The sequence below is a fragment of the Python bivittatus genome, unplaced genomic scaffold (genome assembly GCF_059951505.1).
Source record: "Python bivittatus isolate LINGU-HERP-01145 unplaced genomic scaffold, Pbiv_v1 ctg000310_np1212, whole genome shotgun sequence".
NCBI classification, from domain to species: domain Eukaryota; kingdom Metazoa; phylum Chordata; class Lepidosauria; order Squamata; family Pythonidae; genus Python; species Python bivittatus.
Window position 1 is genome coordinate 11655325 of NW_028277054.1, and position 24730 is coordinate 11680054.

Here is a 24730-nt window from a genome sequence, read left to right on the forward strand (position 1 = left end):
CATTCAGTTGATTAAGATATGGTCTGATATCCTGCTATAGAAACAATTCTCTCAAAGTGGATTTAATGTTATTTGTTTCCTTATTTAGATTATTTATATGGCCACCCATCTCAAAGCAATGACTTTGGGCAGCATACAATAATTAAAACAATAAAAGTAAATCAACAATCCAGATAGCAAATGTCTGAGGGCAAAAAATAATATGCCCAATTTACAACAACAACAACAAAAGCAACAATAAAGCCAATTAACCAGCAACGCTTGCTTAACCTCCTGGCCCAAATGACTGGGGGAACAGCCAAGTCTTTAATATCTTGCAAAAGGTTAGCTGGGTCAGGGCCATCCAGATCTCCAGAGACATGCTGTTTCAAAGGACAGGCACTACAACAGAGAAGACATGACTCGCCCGGGACCCATTTTCTTCAATAGTGACAAGTTGTCGAGATCCTAAGATAGCAAAGTATCCCCAAACTATGACATCACCATCTCTGTGCTTGATAGTTGCCATGAGGTGCTTATTGTGGAATGCATTATGTTTATGACAGATATAACAGCACCCATGTAGCATGAAAATATCCACTTTGTACTATATTCTTCCAGAAGTCTGGAAGGTCATTCAGGTGATTTTGGAAAACTTGAGTTGAACTTCAATGTTCTTCTTAATCAGCAGTTGCTTATGCACGCTACTCTTCCATTAATTCCATTTTTATCCAGCGCTTTTTTTATATTGGAGTCATGAACTTTAGTCAACATGAGAGAGGCCTGAAAATAAATCCCTGGATGGGTTCCTTTATAATTCCCTGGATAATTTCATGCTGTGTTGTTGGAGTGATTTTGACAGTTCAGCCACACTGGAGAAAATAAATTATTGTCCTACCTCTTGTCCATTTCAGGACTATGTCTCTGACTCTGGATTGGTGGAGGCCCAGAGCAGTTGATTTTATCTTCTTTTCTAGTCTGAGAGGCATCAATGACTATGGAAGGTTTCAGAAATTTCTTCTGCACAGAGCTTAATGTGCCCCTTCCATCTTGTGGTATGAATTTTGTTGTGATTAGTGCAGCCAGAATTAGTAAGATTTAATTATGGGAGAGCTGACTAAATCATACCCGACTCACATAATAAAGTACTCACACAACTGGTTCTAGTTATCTATTTAAGTGAACTGATTGAATGGGGATGGGGGGAGGGATTACACTGCATGTTGGATCATATTGTTTATGAAATAAATGAAACAAGCCGTTCCAATATCAAGAGCTAGTACATGTCGTCCTTGCTTAATGATGGTAGTTGGGACTGGAATTCCGTTGCTAACGCAATGTCATGTGACCACATCGCTTAGTGCCAGCAATCTTGGCAGTTCCCGTTGCTGTCATTAAGTGAGAATCACAGGTCATTAAATGAGGACCATATGTGACTGCGACTTGCACCTTCCAGCCAGATTCCACCAATCAGTGTCAATGGGGAAGCCAGCAGGAAGTTGCAAGTCTCAGTCACAACAAGCCTTTCCTTAGGCAGCTCGTAATCAGGCTGGTAAGCGAGTGCTATGGAGCACGTGGGGATGAGATGGTGCTACGGCCAAGCACATGGGTGGGTGCTGAGACCCAGTGCAAGTGCGGCCCAGTACGTGGGTGGGTGCTGCGTCCCACTGAGAGTGGGGAGGTGCTGCACCATGGTGCAGCACCATGGGGTAGTGGGTGCTGCAGCATAGCATGGGCAGGGCGGTGGGTGCTGCACCATGGTGGAAGGGCAGGCGCTGTGACACAGTGGTAGGTGGGCACTGTGGTGTGGCATGAGTGCAGGTGGGTGGGTGCCGCAGCCTGGTGTGAAGGCAGCTGGCTGCCCATCCCCCCAGGGCCCACACTCCACCTGCTACCCAGGGGCATCCTGGGAGGAAAAGCAGCAGGAGTGGAAGCAACTTACCAAAACAACTTGTAACCTCCTGCTGGCTTCCCATTGCGGGAAGCTGGCAGGGAAGGTCGCAAATGGTAATCATGTGACTGCAGGACGCTGCAACCATTGTAAGTGCAAGCTGGTTTCTAAGTGCCCAAAATGATTATGTAATCATGGAAATGCTGTTACAGCCACAACTTTGAGGACTGGTTGTAAGTCCTCCTCATTCAGCGCTGTCGTAACTTTGAACAGTCACTGAACAAGTGGTTGTAACCCAAGGACTACCTATATGGACATGAGTTAAAATGAAGTTATCATCCTCACCCTCATGTGGCACCAGCAGAATATGGAAACCAATCCATTCAAGGGAAGAAATAGCCTATGTATCCCACTGTACCCTTTTAGCTCATTTTTCTTAACCTATACAATGTTTTGCTCTATTTTGAACAACTATAGTTAAAGGTGTCTGACTTTGACATTCTACTTGATTGGTCTAAGGAAGTCCAAGCAGCTGGACACAAAGACTATCAATATTAATTGTTGCAGAACTGTAATTTTATAAGTCTGGCAATTTTTGGACTGAAGTTTTAAAGTTGAAAGCAAAACACAACTGCCTAACACCTCCATTCTATAACTTCTCTATCTATACATGTAGATAATATATGCATGTACGTGTACATTTGTTTAAAAGAAGGTTTTGCCTGTTGAGAAATATCAAAAGCCACTGGAGGGAGATGCTGTCCATGGTACTGATCTATTAGGAAAATCTTCTATGTGCACAGCATTATGCAGTTTAGCATCTTTCTGTGCTAAAGCCAGTTTCTACAAACTTAGCAATGCCAAGTTGCGTGCATTTTATTGTTATCTATTCTCCCAATACAATTCAGTTCTTCCCCACCACCACCAAGACACAAATTTAAGCAAATTAACTTCCTCCAACAACCCCAAAGAACATTCTTGTACAGAGTTTTCTTACCTTAGATGTTGGGGTATCCCATATGGCCAGTCCAAAATAGTCTTCTTCCAAAAGGTTGAGATGATCACATACTTTCTTAAGAAGATCTTGTCCTTTGGCATGTTTCTGTACAAAAGTACAAATAGTTTGGCATCTTTTCTATATAGAATTACAGATCATTAATAGTAAAAGCTTATTTTTAGTTTTGGATCCTAGGTGGGGGGGGGGAACAAACAAATGAAAAATGGCCAGAAGGAAATCTGCAGAGATGTGAAGAGGACTAAATATTTCTGATGTATTTTGTCAATGGACATATATGCATACCCCCTTAGAAAACACCGAATTGAGAATCAAGTATTTCCTTCATAAAAGCAGTTCATCATTTAATTAATTCTTCTCTTGGGAGATCCGAGAAATGTAATTTGGATATCTTATATGATAAAAAAGAAATAACTTAAAATCATAAAACTGTAGAGTTGGAAGGGATCTTGGAGGTCTTCAACTACAGCCACCTGCCAAGGGCAGGAATCCTCAGATTGCCTGAAACTGTCCAACTTTTGTTTGAAAACCTCCACTGACAGAACATTAATATCCAGGAGGTAGGCTGTTCCACTGCTTATCAGCTCTCAATCAGAAAATTCCTCCTTATTTTGAGTTAGGATCTTTCTCTGTAAAGCTTCTACCCATTGATTCTTGTTCTATCTATCTATATATCCCTCCCTCCCTCCCCCTTCCCTGGGATAGCTCTTTTAACTACTGGAAGATTGCTATCATGTTTCCCCTTAGCCTTCTCTTCTTTAAGCTAAACATATCCAATTATTTTAATAATTCTTCTTAGGATATAGCCCCCAACCCTACAAGCATCTTTGCTGCTTTTCTCCGTACTCTTTCTAGTTCCTCAGCATCCTTCTTACACTGTGGCGACAAAAACTAAAAACAGTATTTCAGATGCAGTCTGACCATGTCAAGATCATGGGAAGTGATAGTTCCACCCTAAATTACATTGGTGCAGTCTGACCAGTGTAGTGTAGAGTGGAACTATCACCTCCCATGATCTTGACATTATAACTCTGTTGATGCAACCCAAGACTGCACAGGCTCTTCTGTCAGCTGCAGCACACTGTTGGCTCATGCTTACTTTATGGTCTACCAGGACATCCAAATCCTGCGCATAAGTACTACTGCTCTGCCAAGTACCACCCATTTTGTACCTGTGCATCTGGTTTTCCTTACCTAAATTCAGAACCTTACATTTTTCATCACTGAACAATGTTTTGTTGGATAGGGTCCAATGTTCAAGTGTATCAGTTTCTTCTGAATCTTGTCCCTATCTTCTGAAATGTTAACAATTCTCCTAGCTTTGCATACCTTTCTTTGTATAGACAAAGATCCAGTAAGGGTACAGATGTTCAACCAACTGTGAATCCATCTTGTAGTGGAAACAATCCATCCTACATTGTTCCATTTTATCGAGGAGGCTATGATCAACTTCAATAAATGCCTTACTGAAGTCTAGGCACACTACATCCACAGGTGGTCCTCAATGAAGCACCACTCATTCAGCAAATGTTCAAAGTTACGATAGTGCTGAACAAGAGGGACTTACAATGGGTCCTCATAATTGCAGCCGGGCCATCAGAGTATCCTCATGGTCATGGGGTCATGATTTGGGCACTTGGCAACCGGCTCACTGTAATGGTCACATCGTCCCAGTCATGTGATCACCATTTGCGACCCTCACTTCCACTTCCAACAAGCAAAGTCAATGGAGAAGCCAGCAGGAGGTTGCAAATGGCAATCACGTGACACTGCAACCGTGTAGGATTCACCTAACAATGGCAGCTGGGACTGCTGCAACTGCCGATGTAAGTCAGCGTGGTCACATGACATCATGCTTTACGACTGCATCACTTAGTGATGGAGCTGCTGGTCCCAATTACCATCATTAAGCAAGGATCTACTAATCTAGCCAAAAAAAAAAAGCAGTAAGATTTGTCTGGCATAGCCTATTTTTAACAAACCCATGAAAGTTCTAGTAATCACCATCCACTTGATGGTGAAAAATTAAAGGAACAGAACAACAGACAGATGAATTATAGCTGGTTTAATTCAGCTGTATTTTTTTCGAACTTCATAAACGTGACTTTGGCTGATGGCCAAACCGTAGGTTTCTACTAGAGTCTAAAGTTTATAAATCAATATAGGAGCATTCCTTGAGGCATTGATGGGTGAGAGGTTTTCTTCTTCAAGCATGAACAAGTCTGCCCCCCACCCCCCAAACAGGTGTCAGGCTGAAAGGATATAAAAAGCTGCTTTGTATCATCACCCTGTAGTTCTCCAGGGTTTCAACCTAGGACCTTTAATCAAAGATGATACAGATGGAATGTAGAATCTAAGGCAGTGAAACCATAGGTTTTACCACTGAGCCTCCCATATGAAAAAGAATCTCCAAAATTTCCACTTTTGTTCAACTTCCATTCTCTACACTTAGAGTTAAAAACCACACTTTAAAGGAAACACGGGTAAAGTAACCACTGTGTATAAGTATATTAATACTATCAGTAATATTTTCAATACCACAATATAATAATATAATATTCATACACTGACCAAATCACGTAAATTCAATTAAAGCACCTATTTTGCTCAATCAGCTATAGAAATACAACCTGGTCATACATGTGCATTCAGATTTAACCAGTGACTCAAAGATATCAGCAAACTTAAAAATAACTGATGCTAAAGATCAAATAGAAATTTCCAAAGGGTTTCAGAAAAAGACTAAAGAAACTTCCTATAATGTATTGTTTATTACACTTTAGAATTACTTATCAATGAATAACAATATAGAAGTTTTATACACAATAAATGAGATAATCTAGTAAAAAGTTAATAGTGAAGTAACTTGGTAGTTTGATTTAATTTATCTCAGTAAATTCTGCTTATTTTCCTTTACAGTGATGATTATTAGTTTGTTCGCCTTTATTTACTGACCTAATTTACTTACATAACTTATATGAAGAGATGGAACTGCATCTTTCATTATAACTTTATTTATAATCTGAATCCAAATAACAAAATCACATTTTCCAAGAAAAATAATAAAATGAAAGCACAATAAAAAAAATGAAATAGAACAAAGATGAAAATTTAAAACAAAAAACAAAAATAATGATTAAATGGATTAAATATTGATTAATCTGACCTATATCATGAGGAAAACTTCTTGTAATAGCATGAAAGGCAGGGAATTAAACCTCATGAACAAAAGTATTTTGGTGTGATACATTCAGAATGTTTATTAGCAATTTACTGGAGTAAAAGGTCTTCTACCCAAACTACCATAATGGGGTGGCGTGGGTTGTACTCCAGTCACTGTGAAGATCAATTATGTTTCAGTTCTAAATTGGCCCTACCTAAATTCAGTATTGAACAAAGCGGTCATGGAGTTCAATGCCTTTTCCCCAAGAATAAAAACTATCCAGGAGAGTCAAAGGGTTCCAAAAGCCTTCTATAAAAATCAATTTAGTCCAGAATCTGAGATCTGCAGCCCCCTATAAATTCTAAATGTATAACAAAGAGTTGTGTAAATTCCAGTCCACAACAGACTTTAAAAATGTTGAATTTCTTCAATAGGTCTGAGATGTTTAGAGAGGACACTCTGGGAGCCCTACAGTAGAAAGCTAACTACTTTAACTTTAAGCATATTAATAACTCAATACCTCTACTGCCTGCAAAACACAGGATTATGTGGGCAATTCTATAGGCTGGTTCACAGACAGCTTTCAGTATGAAGATGGAAAGATTATTGCTAATATTTGAAGACCTTAGTTTGTTCGATACAGCTGTTGTCTTAGACTAATTGACGTCAAGCCATCCCATCTAAGACCATTCTGAAGGAAACTGGGCTAGAAACCTTAATAAAATATCACTACCATTATGGTTTCCAGGCATTTCTGTAGCATTTACACTAGTACTACTTTTATTTGTAAAAAACTGTATTTGTGTGCTTTTCGACTGTTAATATCGAAAATAAATGTTTTAACTAGCGATCAAACAGAAATCTGGAGTGGGAAGCAGAGGGATAATATGTTATGTTTTAACTAGCACATCCTACAAGATTTAATAAAAGAAACATCTTCCTACTGGGTGATATAAGATGATCCAAAAACAGCAATACTTAATTCTCAATCTACTGTACAACAGTCAAGCAAATGGGACAAGACAGTGTAACGCATGCAACTTCTGTTATCCCTACCCATAGCTTTAAAGGTGCAAGTACTATGTTTTTAAGCAAGGCTCAAAGATGCCTGAGTATATTTCAATGAGTTCCTGTCATACCAATATCAAGCCCCCTCACCCTACACTGAATGCCATTCCTGACAGCATAAATCAAACATGAAAACCCATTGATCACTATAAAAGATTAACCAGATTCCTGGGGCCAATCAAAAAGTAGTGGATCCTCCAAATAATAGTTATTTCATCGATGTAATTAAAAAAAAAAATACATGAAGTTTGTACATTTAAATGGTGGGTGGATTTGTTTGGGCTCCTATAGGGAAGAATAGGGTATTCTATCATTTCAGAAAGATACACTGGATCAGGCCAATCACATTCTCTCTTTGTTCCCCCATACCAGTTGTAATAGAGGTTTATCATCTGAGAAAAACAATCAGTAGTATATAAATATACTTACATCCACAGAACACTCAAAAATTGCATCATCCAATAAAGTGATCTTGCAGTGCATGCTATTCCGGAGTCGTCTTACTGTTTTTTGGGCACTCTTTAATTCTTTTTCTACCTTCCCCTTGATGTTTTCTTTTTTTCCACCTGTACTGGAGCACTCTGCCTGCTCTCTCTCTTTCTTAATTTCAAGATCTCTGTTCTCTGGATCTTGATCTTGATCCTGATCTTCTCTCCTATCCTCTTGAGCAGGCTGAAATCATTAAAAATATTCTAACATAAATAAAACATTTCCCTATAATATGTGTCTATATTTGTATTTTATAAATATTTATCACTTTAAATATTTGACAAAACTTTTTTTAAACCAGGAAAATAGCTGAAATTCACAACCTGCACTGGGGGAAGACGGAGAATTTTTTTTGAAAAGGATATATATGTATGCTGGGAATTGCTACTTAAATATCATTATAGTGTTTCTGATATAATTTAAAATGCAACAAAATACTTACCTTGTTCCATAAATTATACACTAAATGTGTGAAACCTATCACAGCTTGAACCTAATTTAAACTTCAAAATAAAGTTGCAAAACTTGATTTATTTTACAAATGTACACTCTACTACCAAATGGCTTGAAGTGGCCAACACACACATACACAGTAAAAGTCATAAAGCCGCAGCAGCATAAAAAGTATGTAAAATCCCTATGTAAAAGGAGGGGCTTGCCTCAACTCCAATGGCAGTTTGTTCTCAATTATGACTCCATCACTGGAAAAGCAGACATTTTGTGGATGTTAGACATACACATGATAAAGCCAGCATTTAAGACAGGATGGGGTCCTTTCTTAAATGTAACTGCAGGTACCTTTAGCTAAGCTATGTGAGGCTCCGTACACCTTGAATTGGGATTGGAAAGGAGTATAGCTGTTTCAACATTGGGGTGATGGAGCATTTATACTTTCTTGGGAATAAAATCCATTAAAGTCCCCATTAAAAAGGATATTCTGTTTTATTCAATTAAAGTCACATGCACAAAATTAGGAGAAATCTCCCTGGAGATCTAGACAGCTGGAAAACTAGTTTGCATCATATTTACCTGAGTTTCTGCACTGCTGAGTGAGTGAAGATCTAAAGATGGATCAGTCCTAAGTTCAGGTTCAGGAGCTGCTATTGGGGCTTTCAGCAGAATCTCTTCATTGAGATCAGCTTCTATATCAGTCTCTTTCTGGCCTTCTTCACCAAGTTCTTTTGTCCCTGCCTCGTTGGCTTCTTCCTCTGATACCTGAGATTTTGGCCTCTTGAGGAATGATGAAAATAGGCGTGACAAGCCACGATTTTCAAAACTGCATTCTTTGTTTTTACTCTGGTCCTCTCGGGTGGGCGTGTCACCATTGGATGCTTTCAGCTTCTTCTTTGATTGATTATCACCCTCAGGTGCTTTCTCCACAAAAGATTCCTGTGTACCCGTTTCAGCAGCTACCTCCTCTTCTTTTGGGGGCTGCTGCTTAGGAGTCTCAGACTCTGCCACTAAACTCTTTTCAGTTGTCATGTTTCTAGTGGCAGAAAAATATAAGAAATTTAACTGAAGACACGTAATATTAATATAAAACCACATTTTTACGTTTTTACGTTTCATAAACAGCTACCTCATAAAAATCCAGAAAGAAATGCTAACATTTATAATTCATAACATTTCTTTCCAGTGCATCATTTCACAAATCTCAAGTACAATGTATTCACTTGTAAGTTATTTATGTCTTTTGAACCAAAAAAGGCCCCTATGAAAGAAACAATTTAAAAAGTGTAAAACAATGTTCATATGTACAAGGTAAAATTATATTATAATGAACCTAGCCTGATCAAGAAAGTGCTATTGAACAATAAAAAATTTGTGGGAAGGGGTTCACCATGGTATATTTTTTAATGTATCAGACATGAATTCGTTATGATTACAATATACAGTTTATCAGATACAAAAGGCAATAAAATCCAGTGCAAAATTCTGAACACTTAAGACTTAAACAAGATTGCTACAACTAACATCGACAACTTCATTCACTTTGTTGTATACTATATGGGTTACTTTCAAAGTGTTCTGAATGCTTATTACTATGATTTTATATAACAGAATGAGTAACAGTCTACTTAAAGATGGTTTACCTGCCACTAATACTCCTTCCCCTGCCTAGGGGAATGGTGGTCTTGAGTATACTCACATTACAATGAAGAGCCATAAGTGGCTAATCAAAGACATGTAAATTGGGTGTTCTATAAGACCCAGTATTACTTGCCACAGACAGGGTTCCTCAGAAGATAACTTCATGCAGAAGGATTCCCTGTTGATACAAAATCTGAAATCTACTGAACTACATTAACAGGTGTAATAAAATCAGGTTTTTGGCAGTAATGTTACACAACAAGTGCTCCGTGAAGGAAGCCAGTTATGCATGCTTCTGATTATCTCATTTCTGCCATAACTTTCCTCTTCATGCTAACTTTGATAAGGGAGGAAAATCCAAGATAATTATCTATCTGGAAGAAATATATATCGGTATACTTAAAGAGAGGGAATGTAGCTTTCTTTCTTGTTAGACTCAAGAATATTAGGCAGATGAAAAGAAATTATAAAAATTGATGTTATAAAAAAAATCACACTCAAGTTTTGAGTCCAGATCAAAATATGATATTTATTAAAACACAACAAAATACAGAAAGGGAAAGGAGAGTAGCTACTTGCAAATAAACAAATGCTAAAAAGTTTGTCAAACCTGGGGAAATACTATTAAAGATCTTCAGAACAGGTGATCAGTGACTTAAGAATTATATTGTAATTTACTGTATTTGCTTAGGAGAGGGACTTTTGGTGGGAACATGGTGGCTTAGACACCTCTCCACAACAGAGAGAGATGACACTGTAGCTGGATTGGTGGCTGGCAGAAACCGCTGGCCACCCAACTTGCTCTGGACAAAGGAGGAAGCAAGGAAATCGACCTATTTGGTCTCCTGACAGCCTTTCCTTGAAAGCTAATCGCAGAGACTAGCCTCTGCGAACAGCTCTCGAGTCAAGTGGGGGAACCATCTCCATTGTTGCTGCAGTGCAGCCTTCATGGACACTAGAACCGACTGATTCTCATTTCTTAAACACTTTGGTTTACAACTATTTTTCAGCTTAATAGAGACTTTCCTTCACAACAGGTAAGTACATCTCTTGGGGCTTATCCTTATTTTTGTGACTTTTAAATGAAGAAATAGAATTTTAAATTAAACTGATTAATTTGCAAAAAGCTGGAGGAAAAGTAGAATTTAAAAGAGATTTAAAATTTACTTATAGTGAAAAAGGAAGATTTGTTAAAAGTTTATTTTTTCACAAAACTCCATCTGCAGCAGCGAGATTTGTCTTTTCTATGGGAAAGTTTCTTGTTTTGTTCAATTCTGTCTGCTGATTGGTGGGGTTTTAGAAACAGAGCTAGACTGTAACTTGATTCCTGTGTGGTCCCTTTGAAGTGAGCACATGCGCCTGCAATTTCAGCTTGAAAGGCCCTAGGGGCATGAAGTTTACTTTTGCTTGTAATTAAACAAGTAAAATGTATAACCAGATATAGTTAAACGGAAAGAAAAAAGAAGAAACAGCTAAAAGAGGCCTCTTGGAGCAGCTGTTAGAAGATAAAATAATCCCTTTAAGTCTACTCCAGTCAACGTTTGATGAGCTAGGAGCTAGATTTAAGTCCCTTGAAAAAAAGATAGAGGAAAAAGTGGATTATTAAATCTGGAAAAAAGGTGGAGACTGAACAAAATGCAGAAGTGGAACTCAAAAAAGTTGGATTATGAAGGTGATATGAATAAAGAAATTGTGGATTTAAATATGGACTTAAGATGGCCAAGGGATGAATATGGAAAAAGATGTCAGAATGGAATTACAAATGGAACCAACTAATGTTAAAATGTTCAAAGGGGACATACAAATAATGGAAAAGAGTGATCTGGAAAGATTTTTTACTTTGGATTTGCAAAAGGAATATATTGCATCACTGAGGCTGTTCCTGAGAAGAGATGAAGAGAAAATATTGGAGAAGTTTCTGGGAGAAGACAAGAAGATGATGGGGAACCAATTGGTGGGACATTGTAAGAAAGGACTAAAATTTAAGCTTTTTAAAAGTAAACAGAAGATTTGCAAAGTTAATTTATTGGACTACGGTTAACATATAAGTTGAGGCTCTCGGTAGTTATTAATGGGATTTGTTTTTGTGACCAGGACTGAATGACAATGTTTTAAGGATTTTGGTATAAAGTTCATTAAGGTTAGGATATATTTATTATTAAATCTATGGAATTTTTGTTCTTATATATGACAATAGCAGCAAAGTTTTTATATGTATAAAGGTGGAAGGATATGATACTATTTTTAATTTTATTTTCTATATGTAATACCAGCGAGATTTTTAAATGCAGAGGTGGAAAGAAAAGATATTATCTATAGTGAAATAATGGTTTGTGAGGTTGATAGAGTTGGCCAAGATGGCAAAATTGAAAGTTTTGATTTGAGATAAGACATTGGTAATTTTAGTGTTAATTGAAAAAAAATGGACTTTTTGTGGAATATACAAAAATTAAATTATGTTTATAGGTTTGATGATTAGAAATAATATGGGTTAATAAAAATAATGGAAGTTATGTAGTAAATTTAGAGCAAGAGTTTGATGTATATTGTTATTTATATCTGTGGTGGGGGGGGTTGGAAGTCAATTCTTTTTTGTCTTTCTTTTCTGCACTTTTGCTTTTTATTATTTTTCTTTTTTCAATTTTTCCCTTTTTTCTTATTTTTTATTCTTAATATTAGTTTTGGTTTTTATTCTTTTAAAAAAATTAATAAAGTTACTTGCTCAGGAGGAAGTAGGGGTGACCATTTCTCACTGATCAGATGAATGGCAGGTAAACAACAAAACAGCCTTTCCACAATAGCTTGTTCTGAGAAAACTTCCCTCAAAACAAGGCATATCAACCTGGCTGGCACTCCAGATAGATATGATGGCTGCCTCTTTGGCAACCAGAGCAAGGTATTAAAGTAGAGTGAAATATCAAGTCAGGCATTCCAGAGATAATAGCATGGCTCTCCACACTGTTCATTCACTTCCATATCTTAGTCTGAAGACTCCTAAAAATCTCCTAAAAGGATTAAGCATTATGTTGGCCTCTACAGATGTTGAGGTGGAATTACAGGAATTAATTCGCTTGAGAATTTCACTATGCCTCATAAGAGGTCTGGACCTGTCTAGAAAATAGTTTGTTGGCTCAACAATAGTTGACAAAAACAAATAGTTTTACTTCCACAAAACAGGTGAGCAAATATCTGAACACAGGGATCCAAGTCCAACATTCTATCCACTACTCTAAATCTCATCTTGTTCTACAGAAGACTTTCAAACAATAAAAGCTAAACAAAATATACAAAAGCTAAACAAAAGAAACCATTTTCTTCCTTTACAAAATAATCTATGCCTTTAAGCAATGTAATTTTATCCAGCCATACTGAGCTACTGAAATCTAATGAGCTTTACAATACTGCCTGTATGAAACTATACATATTTCAGGGGAGAGAAGAAAACAGATTACCTTTCAGGTTTCTAAAGAAAGGATTTTCTGCTGGAGAGCAGCTAGTTTATCAAGTGATACCATGTTTAGGGTAACTACTGAGAAAGATAAGGGTCATGTGTGAATTACGGTAATCACATAAAATATTTCAAGTTTTTAGAGTTTCACAAGTATAAGCTCAATAATCATCACAAAAATCTTGTAATGTAGCCCAATTTCCTACTGCACTAGAGCTGAGAAAACTTTTCTCTAAGTGTGGCACAGAATAAACTAATAGCTTCACATGCATCCAACTAAGCCATTGGTACTTACGTGGGGGTAAAAATGTACGCTTTCAGATTTTATAGTTTTAGCCTTAAAATGAGTAGACATATTTCTTTTGATTACTGAAAAAGCATGTTTGACATAAAGCATCTGGAGGTTTTACTATATGATACATTACAGATTTCATTACCAATTTCCTGAAACTATTAAAGCATCATTTGCATTATCTTATAACAATTTTCAAACATATTTCAAATAAAATGTCATTTGCAATTTGACCAGTAAAAGTGTAACCTTATCCAACCGCATTAGTTGCCAATGTTAATTTTCCTATGTTATAAATTAAAATAATCCATCTGTGCATGCCATAAAAAGTGGTTTGAAAGTAATATAGAATCTTAATAGTATAGAATGAATGCTGTTTATGTTTTAGAAATTACACAGCAGTATAGGAGCATTTCTAGAATATATCTTGCCTAATACAACCATAGCTGTAATACTGACCCCTTCCCATTCACCTTGTGTTTAATATAGATATGTTTATATTCTGCAAAAAGAATGGGGAGAAACTGAGTTATACTTTGGGCTATATGCCAAAACAACTTCGGAAAATACCAACCAAAACAAAATGTTTTACAAATCCCTTTACCACCCGAGGCTTTGAAGTGGAGAACCAGATATTTGCTTACGTGCAGCTACAGTCATAATTGTTTTTTCAGCAAAGTAAACAAGATATTCCCCAGGGAGGGGGGATATTTCCCATTTTAAATATGGACACAAGACAACGTTTGTTTGCAAGGTTGTTTATAGTGGTGTGGTGTACTAATGAGATATGCATCTTTCAAACAAACCCCACCTATGGTTTCAGTTAAATGAAAGTCTCCATGATTTCCTGAGAATTACATTACATCGCAACCCTTCTTTTCAAATAAACACAAGGAAAAATCCTGAAAGATGCAGCAATGGGCATGCACAACTATTGTACTATGTCCTCTGCTTATCATAGTCTTCTCTGAAAATTTAAACCTCCTAAACCGGATCATAGGAATCTCCCTCTCTCCCTCCCTCCCTCTTTATTCTTTTCTACTTTGGAATTAGAATAAGATAAAATATTTTCTTTTCAGATTTTAAAATGGGAAATACTTTTTATTTGAATTAAATAATGGAATGAATGGTGCTAAGGTAGAGATGTGGAAAGCAAGCTACCCTTAAATCTGAAGAAATATTTTTGCCCTATTTGTGGTGTGCAAGTTGGTATATTCATCAGTTTGTCACTCCAACATTAGCCAAGACCTCTGTTAATAACATTAAGTAATAACAGTAGCTCAGTTTGGAATAAATTCTCTCAGATACTATGTTCATGCCACACTGTTATCCAACATGCTAAATTTTGGTAATGTAAACCTTGGTTTAGTGGGGATTGTTCACCTCAGTGTGTTTTCTTTTTCTTCTTACCACTCTTCTGGATTCTCCGTTTTGGGAATTTTTCTAATGTAAACCCAGCTAATGAAAAGTGCCCTGTAAAAAAAAAAACTGGCTCCCACCAGTATTTCCTTCATTTTGTATTACAAACACTCAACTATGAAATATTGAATATCCCTGATTCCATTTAGGAGAACATTTAACATAAATATTGCTGATTATTGCAGAAGACCATAGGGGAATATATTAAAATAGGGACAGTTTTAGGCAAGCTTTTGATTAACCCATTTCTCTGATGCACAAACTACAGTTTTCTTTTACAACTTTAAACTAGAACAATTACTGATAATCCGCAGTTTTCAAGACAATCAATATAATCCCATTTATGTTTAATTAATACTTCCTGATGTGTACATGTTAAATTGTGCTATCAATTCCTTATCTGAAACTGGTTGGATAAATACAAAACTTGCTGTGTTTTGTAATTTCCTGATTCCTCCAGTTCTATTTTCTACATAGAACCAACAAAATTATGGGATAGCATGCACCACATTTTTTGTTTCTAATTGATAAACCAGATTTGCCAAAAAAATTGGCTTATTGTTTTGCAGAAATGTGTCCAATGAATCCAATAATTGTAAAAATATTTGTTAAAAAAAACTCTTGCTCCTTAAGGCTCACTAGATATGGCTAATCACAGCTCCCAGCAATACCCAACAGTTAGGTGAGGTTGCCAAGAACCACGGTTCAACATTTGTAGGACAACTATCCCTATGTCTGCTTTAAATCTAGGGGGTGACTGAGACTAAACAGTACACAAATCATATGCCCAAATTCCTATTTTAGGACCCTTCAACACCTGGATTCCCAATGTGGAATCCCAGGAATGCGCCTTCTGCTGAACCATTAATCCATCTTGTTTGATACCATCTGCTGTGATCAGTTGTGAATCTCTAGAGTCTTTTAAACATGAACCAACTGTCACATCACCTACTTGCCTTTTACTTTGGTGACTGCCAAACTCTATTCCTCACCTGATTTGATCATTTTAATTACATTTTAATTTTAAAAATGAGAAGACAGCATTTGTAAAGGGAAGTGCCAGCTCAACCACAATATGTATTTTCTACGATGTCTCTGAGACTCACATATATTACAGAGATATTCTTAGGAAATAAATGTAATGGAGGAATGCAACTCAATGTACTGACTGTAAGTGTGTCAATTTACTACAAAGATAGGATGGTATAAAGTTGATGGCAGAGAATAACCTCCCCAGAGCACAATCTGGTAAATGGCTATTTTGTGACTCACCGCACCTATTACGGCAGGCAATTTACAACAATGCCATTAGAACACTCTAAAAATTCCAAATATCCTCACTAGTCCAAAATAATATTTTAAAATGTTAAAGATCCTAGCTTCTATAGAGTAAGATATTTTAGAACTCAAAGGACCTTCACAACCAACCAAAAGAGACTAAACAGGAAAGCACATCTTTTCATCCAAGCTGAACCCTCTCCCAGATGTATTTAACCTGCTTACAATTTCTCATTTGAAGTTTCAGTAAAAACCAAATTAGATTCTACACAACTGAAATCTGCCTACCCCTACAAGGTTTCTTAAGTATCTGAATACTGTAAAGCATAATATTGCATATTTAATATTGTAAAATATAATAAAGTGCATTTTGTACTATTGTACAGATCTATTCCTTAAAGTGAAAGAGAGATTCAGTGGCTCTTAAACGATAAAGAAATTGTATATAAAAAAAGTAATCTAATCAGAGTTGGTCTTATATTCAATAGCACACACGCTATTGTACTGTACCTGTAACTTTTCTCTAGCTATGCTGCAATGAAAGCAGCTTCATCTGCTGGCTAGTCATCACTCATGTTAATTAACTTAAATGTGTTCTACTGAATTAAAATGACCAAAAGGGCTTTGATATTTATATTTATAAATATTTATAAACAGATCCTACTGTTTAGCCAAGGCAAAATTTATTTCTTTTCATTATAAAACTGCAAACTTGGAAAACTAGCCTGTGAATGTTAAACATAACATTTAATGTAGCAAAGACAACAGGAAGTAAAAATATGTTTAACCTTTGAAATATAGTATACAGACCACACCCATTTCTGGCAACACAATTACATTTATCTTTCACATTGATTCAGAAGGAAAATATAAAATACCAATACAAAGATTTAACCGATGTAATATAGAGTACAAAATCATTTTTATTATTTATCAGATTCTATTAAATACTTAAGGTCTAATATAAAGCTTAGAAAAGAAGCACTTTAAGAAATGGTAAAAAATGTTCAAAGATTATTTAATTAATGTGAATAAAAAAATGGAAAAAGTGAAAAATTACCCAATACTTTGAGTATAAGACATAATGGATAATAGATCCACACAGATTTGGACTTGCACTGATTCAAAGTAGTGTTAGTGGTGTAGAAAAACATTCTGCATCTGAAACACACTGTTTTGTATTCAAAATGGTTATGATCCATGTACAAAACAACCCATCTTGAACATGTTTTGGATAGAAATAGTATTTCAATCCCAAAACAGCAAACACTTCCGAAACAAAGCAACTCTTTCAAACTCTAAATGGAGTATTTTAAAGTTTTCGCATTCCACTTTTTATGTGTAAAGCAGGAACTGCTTTAACGTCAGAGAAACAATAAATAATTTGATTCTAATTTAAATTACAAAAGCTGATCTAGAAGTTATGTAAATAAAATGTGTGGGTAATGTGTGTGTATGTGTGCATGTATATATACATACACATTATGCAACTTTTTCAGGATAGTTAGGGTTATGCTTTATCAGATTAGACTAATACAAGATCAGAGCAGCAGGATTTTTAATGGAAAATACTGGGAAACAGACTAAATTCTATATATAAGAGATGGAGAAGATATAGGAATTACTTTTCCTGGTTAATTTTCAGACCAATTGTAGCATCAGACAATCCACTGCTTTTAAAATCCAACTAGATCACATCAGCTGAGGCAGGAGACAGGGAGAAGTGTTTTTCTTTTCTTTTTCTTCTGGTATTTTTGTTAGGTTTTCTTTTAAATTTAGGGTAAAATAGCTGAGGGCCTTAACCTAGAACATTTAGTTGAAATGAAAAAGCTTTGGATCTAGCAATCCAAAATTATGTTCCAGTTGCCTCTTGAATGCATAATTTTGAGGCCTATCACCAATAGAACTTTCACAGGAATAACTGCTTGTGGAAAGACCCCTTACGTAGGCTACTTACATTTTAATCTCTAAACACCACAGCCTGTAAAGCAGCATATTTTACGCTAAGAGGCTTGTGCTTTGCAGTAAAGTTACCAAAGCTTTATAGTCTTTCCTTCCAATACACATAAAGTATTTCATTCCACAATGGAAAGGTTATGGGCAAGAAAGGGCACTGGGCATCAGAAATCAGTATTTTCCTCCAAAAATTAAGAAAGCTACACCACATGGTGGAGTAAAAAGCATAATTATTTTTCATCACAGCGTATCAAAATATAAAAGCCATCTCTATTTACATTTATTACAATAAATTACTCAGAAAATATTCCTTAATATTACAGTAAGATGAAACCTAAGGAATTAAATCAGTACACAAATTCTCACAAATGCAGTACAGCAAGGAAACCAAAATGGAATCTGGGATATACTTGGCTCCATCCAATTCCTTATTGCCTATAATTACCAGGCTAGATTTAAATGCCAAGTTGACTAATATTCTCACCTAGAACACACATAACTGGAAGCCCTAATTTATATATAGGTAGTCCTTGCTTACCGACTGCCTCTTTTAGCAACTGTTCAAAGCTACGACAGTTAAAAAAAAAAGCTTTGCAACCAATCCTTGCATTTATGACTGTCACAACATCCCAAGGTCATGTGATTGTCATTTGGGCGCTTTGCAACTGGCTTCCAACAAGCGGAATTAATGGAGAATGCAGAAGTGAAATCAGAAGTCGCAGTCATGTGATGTCTCACTTAACAACCTGAGTGATTTGCTTAACAATGGAACTGGAAGTGAGGTCATAAGTCCGGCATGGTCACGTCATGTTTTGCTTAGCAACCATGGTGCTTAGTGATGCAGTTGCTGGTTGGTAAGTGAGAACCACCTGTACAACCTGCAAAGCTATAGGTATTTAGACTGCTCTTATACCACTCCTGACAATGTTTGAAAGGCATGGATCATGCAATCAAGATTCTTAGGGAAAATATTGCTACCCTCAAGAGTAAGGGCAATAACCATGTAATTGGATAGTTGACCCAATTTTCCAAACATTACTGGGAGAGGCAAGGGAGCTCTCATAGCACTACTAGTAATATATGAACTAGTCATAACCTAAAGTAATTTCAGGAATTGTAGCCATAAATGCAATATGTGTTATATACCTTTCAATTAACTAAGTGTCTTTCTTGGAGAAAATCTATCTGATTAAGAGTTGATACAAAAGTTTCTCCTTTTAATCTGGATAAAAATAGTTCATCTTTTCAAGAAACTGGAAGAAAATAGCCAACTCAGAAGGAAGCATTTAAAAAACCACATACTATAGACGTTAGAGTTTAGCTTTCAGAGTGCTTCTGAAAATATTACAGTATATCATAACCAAAGTCATTACAAAAAGAAAATATATAGACCTCATATGTAGCAAATGTAAACCAGTGACAGTGTAACACCATAAATGCCAGTTCTACATGCATTTTGTTTTCCTCAAAAAAACCTGATTTCATCCAGCAGAATATAGATAATTCCCTGATTAAAGTGCTTCTGATTTTAATATTAACAGCTAGTAAAGTCATTATAATTTATTTTTATAGCATTAGCTTTGTGTATGGTACTTTATAAAGAACAGATATTATAAGCCCTTGCCTCAAAATGTTTACAATCTCAAATGTACAAAGAGAAATGGAGCACAGGGAAAATTAACTTCAAACATTTCTCTCCAACTACCTGCTAAGTTAATAACACAACTTTTATCAAGTATCCCTTATTGAATACTCGATTGTCACTTTGTTACAAATTTTCTGCTTCGTAGATGGACCCTCAGCTAATTCATATAAATCCCCAAACCCAGTATCTCATGCTTCCTGAGAAATAGGACAGCATTTCGATAATTACACAGACCAATATGAATATTCTTTGCATTCATAAAAATCAATGTGACTCTACATGCTGAAACTATCAGAAAGCCTTTCAGGGACTATCACATTTCTCATTTCTAACAACAAATGGAAAAAATACTCTTCATTCTGCAAATGTAGAAGGTAAGCATAAACCAGCGCTAGATGAAAAGAGGTGCAGATCTACAAACATTGATGCTTTCACTATAAATGCAAAGATAAAGGCAGAAACACACAAGAAATAGCCTTAGCAGATTTTTAAAAAGTTGTATATCAACATAAATATAATGCTACTGCATAGGCTGTTTATCTGAAAGTATAATGTGGAGCTACTGCTCAACAGGATAAGCATTAATAACTAATAATATTACCTGGATTAACTGCAAGCCAAGCCAATTTAATCCACTTCATAAACAAAACCCAATTTGTTTGCTCTTCATCATTTCTACAGTATTTTTTCCTGTCTGCCTAAAGGGGGCCTTTTCCAGGTTGACTCTATAAAGACTACTGTACTTGAATGGCTGCAAAATGTTTAACATATGATCAGATTCTAGATACCGCATACAGAGTTCACAAAGAGAGCAAGCAGACTTTTTATATTCTCTGCATTTCCTGAACCAAGTGTGTAATATGAGGCAAACTCAGCAATTGCACATACCTATAAGGAATAAAGAAAATCAGCAGTAACAAACAAGTTATTTTTCAGGAAAATTTTTATCTGTTACAGTATTATTGATCTAGTTGTTGCAGAACTCCAAAACAGTTTCAAAGCAGCACAGGATTTCCTAGAATATCGTTTTGAAAACATAACCCTATGAAATCTAGGCAGTTAATCTACAAGCATAAAATGAAGACGAATCAAAAAACAGAAGACTAATTGTCAATGGCAAGTCTACTTGCTGTTTTGTATTATATAAAAAGGACTATAGAGATATATTGCAGTCTATGAAAGGATTGGTAGATATATATTGCAGTCTATGAAACAGAGACTGCAACCCCTGAACTGTATAAGTTTTAAGACCATTGAAGAGACTAAGGGGTTCAGTACTGATAAAATTGTTATCAATGGTTTGAGCCATTCAATGATCATTGCCATTTCATAACAAGCATTATTGTAGATAATTAAATAACTTCTTTAAGAACTACTTTCTATAAGTCAAGTTTTTAAAATCCTCTATGTCTGATAGTGATAGGTCATGGTTTAAACAAAGGATGAGTATTCACTAGCTTTTCTAATATTTACATCCATACAATTATCAATAACATCTGCATGATCAAGGAGATATTTGTATTATGTTTAAAGTGTGCCCCTGACATCATATAAAAAACGTAAATTCTTATGGATGATGCTGTAAGCCAGACAGAGCTGTATGACTGCAGCAGGTAACCAATTTAATAAATAAGCAAACAAACTTCACAGTTCAGAACTCTTCAGTAAGCTCTGAAGAACACAGAAAAGATGCCTGATATTACAGTAGCTGAAAAGAAACTGACGAGAAGGCAGAAACTACATCCAGGAGCAGTCTTAAGAAAGGGTACACTTCCAATTGTAAAAAAAGAAAGACTTTCTCAACCCTCAGTGGCTCCAATGGAGGCTCTGCACAGGTGTAAAATCTATGTGCTTGATGCAAAGAAAATAATGAAGGCAAATATTAGTTTCGGTGTTTGGATAATCTTCAGTAGATAAGGATAATACATGATTTAAATATAAGGTACCTTAATGGCTGCAATTGGTTTTGGCAATGCTAGTTGGCCTACTGGGCACTGGATCTTCAGTAAGTGGCAAAACCAGATTTATTTGGTTAGATTATGAATTATTATTTAAGTTTATTCTGAGGATAAATATACTTGAAAATCTCACTACCAGCACCCCAAAATGACAAACTTAGAGATGTTATGCTGAACTTATTTCCTCTCTTATCTGTTCTCTTCCTGATAACATAGTACCTTATTTTTAAGGGGGGGATTTAATTATATTCTGCCTTTCATTTTCTCAGAGGGCCAGCTGATTATGAATAAAATTTCATTTAACAATAACCTTGTATGAAAAAAATAATAGAATATACACAGTTTTAAGAGGCATACAAACATAACTTTTCCTCTGTGCTTATTTAGAGAATGATTGTTCCATTTGTCACAAATGCTCCTGATGTTTCTCTTTCCTTTTCTATATACTGGTTATCTCCTTTTCTTTCCTTCTTTTTACTGTGTCAAATAGTCAACTGCATTTCACTTCTCTTAAGTTCCTTTAGCATTCTGCCTGCCTGCCTGCTGGGAGTAGCACGTTAACTCTTTATTTCCATTTCACCAGAGTAACAAAGTATAATTTCCTCATAATCTGACAACTTGTTTCCTCTAGCACCATAGCTCTCACAAGCTGTATGCTTGGAAAGCTGGTCTAACATTACTGCTTCTTCTAGACAGGTAGCCCCATCAGCTCTCCAAAGACTTAATAAGAAATACATACAGTGAAGGGAGCATGGATATGCTAGGAATAATGCATGAGGCAGTGGCAGCATCATGTGAAACACATAACAAGTTAACTCTTAGACAGGTTACACTGAGCTACTGAAGTATAGAGTACAGTATAAGCCTGAAACATCCCAGTGCCTCTGACCATTTATACTGAGATAGGCATTCACCCAGACAACTGGTACCTGAAGCTGAAAATCAATGCTACTGGAAATCCATACTACTTTCTTCAAACTGCTAAGGTGGTGTACCAAAAAGTTAAAATAAATCCACAACTACAATTTAGCATATAAAAACATGGGACCATGAAAAACCAATACAACAGATATGAAAAGATGTATCAAAGGTGTATCTTGACACCCTTTCTAAAAGTCGTTGACAGTATATTCTTAAGGGCAGCAAATACTTTAACGGTTACAACAAACACATTAAATTAAATCTGGTAAATAACTGACAACCAGTACTAAAGTATAAATATTGGAGTGACCAATCACTGCATTGTGCTCCAGTTAGAAATCCAGTTTGTACCAAGTGAAGATTTCAGATGCTCTCCAATTACCTAAGCAAAGCACACTACGATAATCTAGATATGTTACCAGGGCATGGATAACTGCTATTAGGTTGTATTTCAGAGAAGTAAACAGAAATTTGTTATCTAACATTAAATGCTATCAAGTGCCAAGTCAACAATTCTTGGTCTGTTTAGCAAAGGATCTTTAATAGCTCCCACAGTCCTGGAAGAGATGGGATTTTTTCACATTGCTTCTGAATTTGTACTTTAGAAAGGAAAAACAACGTTTTTATAGAGTCTCTCAGTTATGAAACTTTCTATTGATTTCTTCAAAAGAGTATTAAAATACACATAACAAATGAGTTCTCTTGAAGGATACGTTACTGATATCAAGAAATGTATCTTTGTTTGTCCCTCATCTCTAAAAGATTATTCCAGTTCTCTTAGTTTGATGACATTTATGAAAGTAAAGGCCTCACAAAACTGTTTATGAAAGGGTAGGCCCAGTCATTACTGGATACTCTACTACAACACAGATGTAGTGTTGAAATACTACAGTTGGAATTCTCTTATTAACCTAGGATTACATCATTAAACAAAATTTTGATAGCTGGCACAACTGATAACACTTAAGACAAACTGGGTGTTTTTTTTTTTAAAACCACTGAATGTTTTGGGGAAAAAAATCATTCCTGAAACCCAATATTGAAATATTTAACCAAATTAAGCTTACATTATTTAAATTATTTAAAATAATTTAAGATTAAAATAAAGATTAAAATAAAAAACAAATAATCTTTAAATCCAACTTATAGTGAAATGTGTTCAGGACATACAGTGAAGCCACAAATCAATTATGCTATTAATATTTGTCTGCAATATATATTATACAATGCCAGCTAAATAACTATATCCAATGGGACTATTAAGTTATATCTGTACAGACAACACAAAGCACCTATAGTATCTTAACTATTCACTATTATATTAACATAACCAATCATGGGCCAAAACTCATTTGCAATAATGTGTATACAAGCTTAAATCCTAGTGACTTTGCAGAACATTCCATGTACTCTGGCAACTACTAGTGGTTTGTCATTGACTTTCTCTGGGATTTTTAAACTTCCCAGGTATTTCCCCATCTAAGTACTAACCAGATCCAGCCTTGCCTAGCTTTCTGAGATCAGCCAAGATCAACCAGGTGTGGCTAATGCATGCAGCACCTCATCAAACTGAATTTAAGAAAACCATAGCTAAATGAAATATTACTAGAGGTTGTTTTTTAAAAATTATCTGGGCACTTTAATTTTTAGCTTACCATGTGCTTAAACTGATTAGTTTTATTACAGTAACTGAAATAATATGCTTTTACAATGAAAATACCTGTAAATGCAATTCACCAAAAAGGACAATCACACAATGTAAGTTGGTTGCAGTTCCACATACCATCTCAATGTTAAAGTCTTTATAGCTATCACAGTCTTGTTTAAAGATCCACTCACCCTATTTACCATTAATGAAAAAGAATACACATAACTCATTAATATTTCTCATTTAAAAAACTATCATTTTAAAAGATTTTTTTTTCAAAATCCTACATCTGGTTTGATATGGTGCTCAGACCATCAGACCTCAGACCTGAAAAACTTAAATTTAGATAGAAGAAATCAAGATAAGTTACAAGATGATATATCTACAAGGTACCTCCTTTAACATAAAGGACAGAAATACAGTCAAACAGAATGTTTTCATGCTGTATTTAGGACTAAAATGTCTGGCA

General features: G+C 35.7%; 1 protein-coding gene across 23 annotated transcripts in view; it reads right to left on the bottom strand.

The window, feature by feature from the left end:
• The window catches only part of EPB41 (erythrocyte membrane protein band 4.1), a 78757-nt gene that overhangs the window by 52795 nt on the left and 1232 nt on the right, over positions 1-24730 (bottom strand). For all 23 annotated transcript variants that reach the window (XM_088140086.1, XM_088140083.1, XM_088140084.1 and 20 more), the window contains 3 exons: positions 8635-9091; positions 7546-7788; positions 2868-2972 (listed from right to left, as the gene is read on the bottom strand). In XM_088140086.1, coding sequence (XP_087996212.1) covers positions 2868-2972; positions 7546-7788; positions 8635-9087 — 801 coding nt within the window. In that variant the 5' untranslated portion in view covers positions 9088-9091. Of the gene's footprint in view, positions 1-2867; positions 2973-7545; positions 7789-8634; positions 9092-24730 lie in introns of those variants that run through there.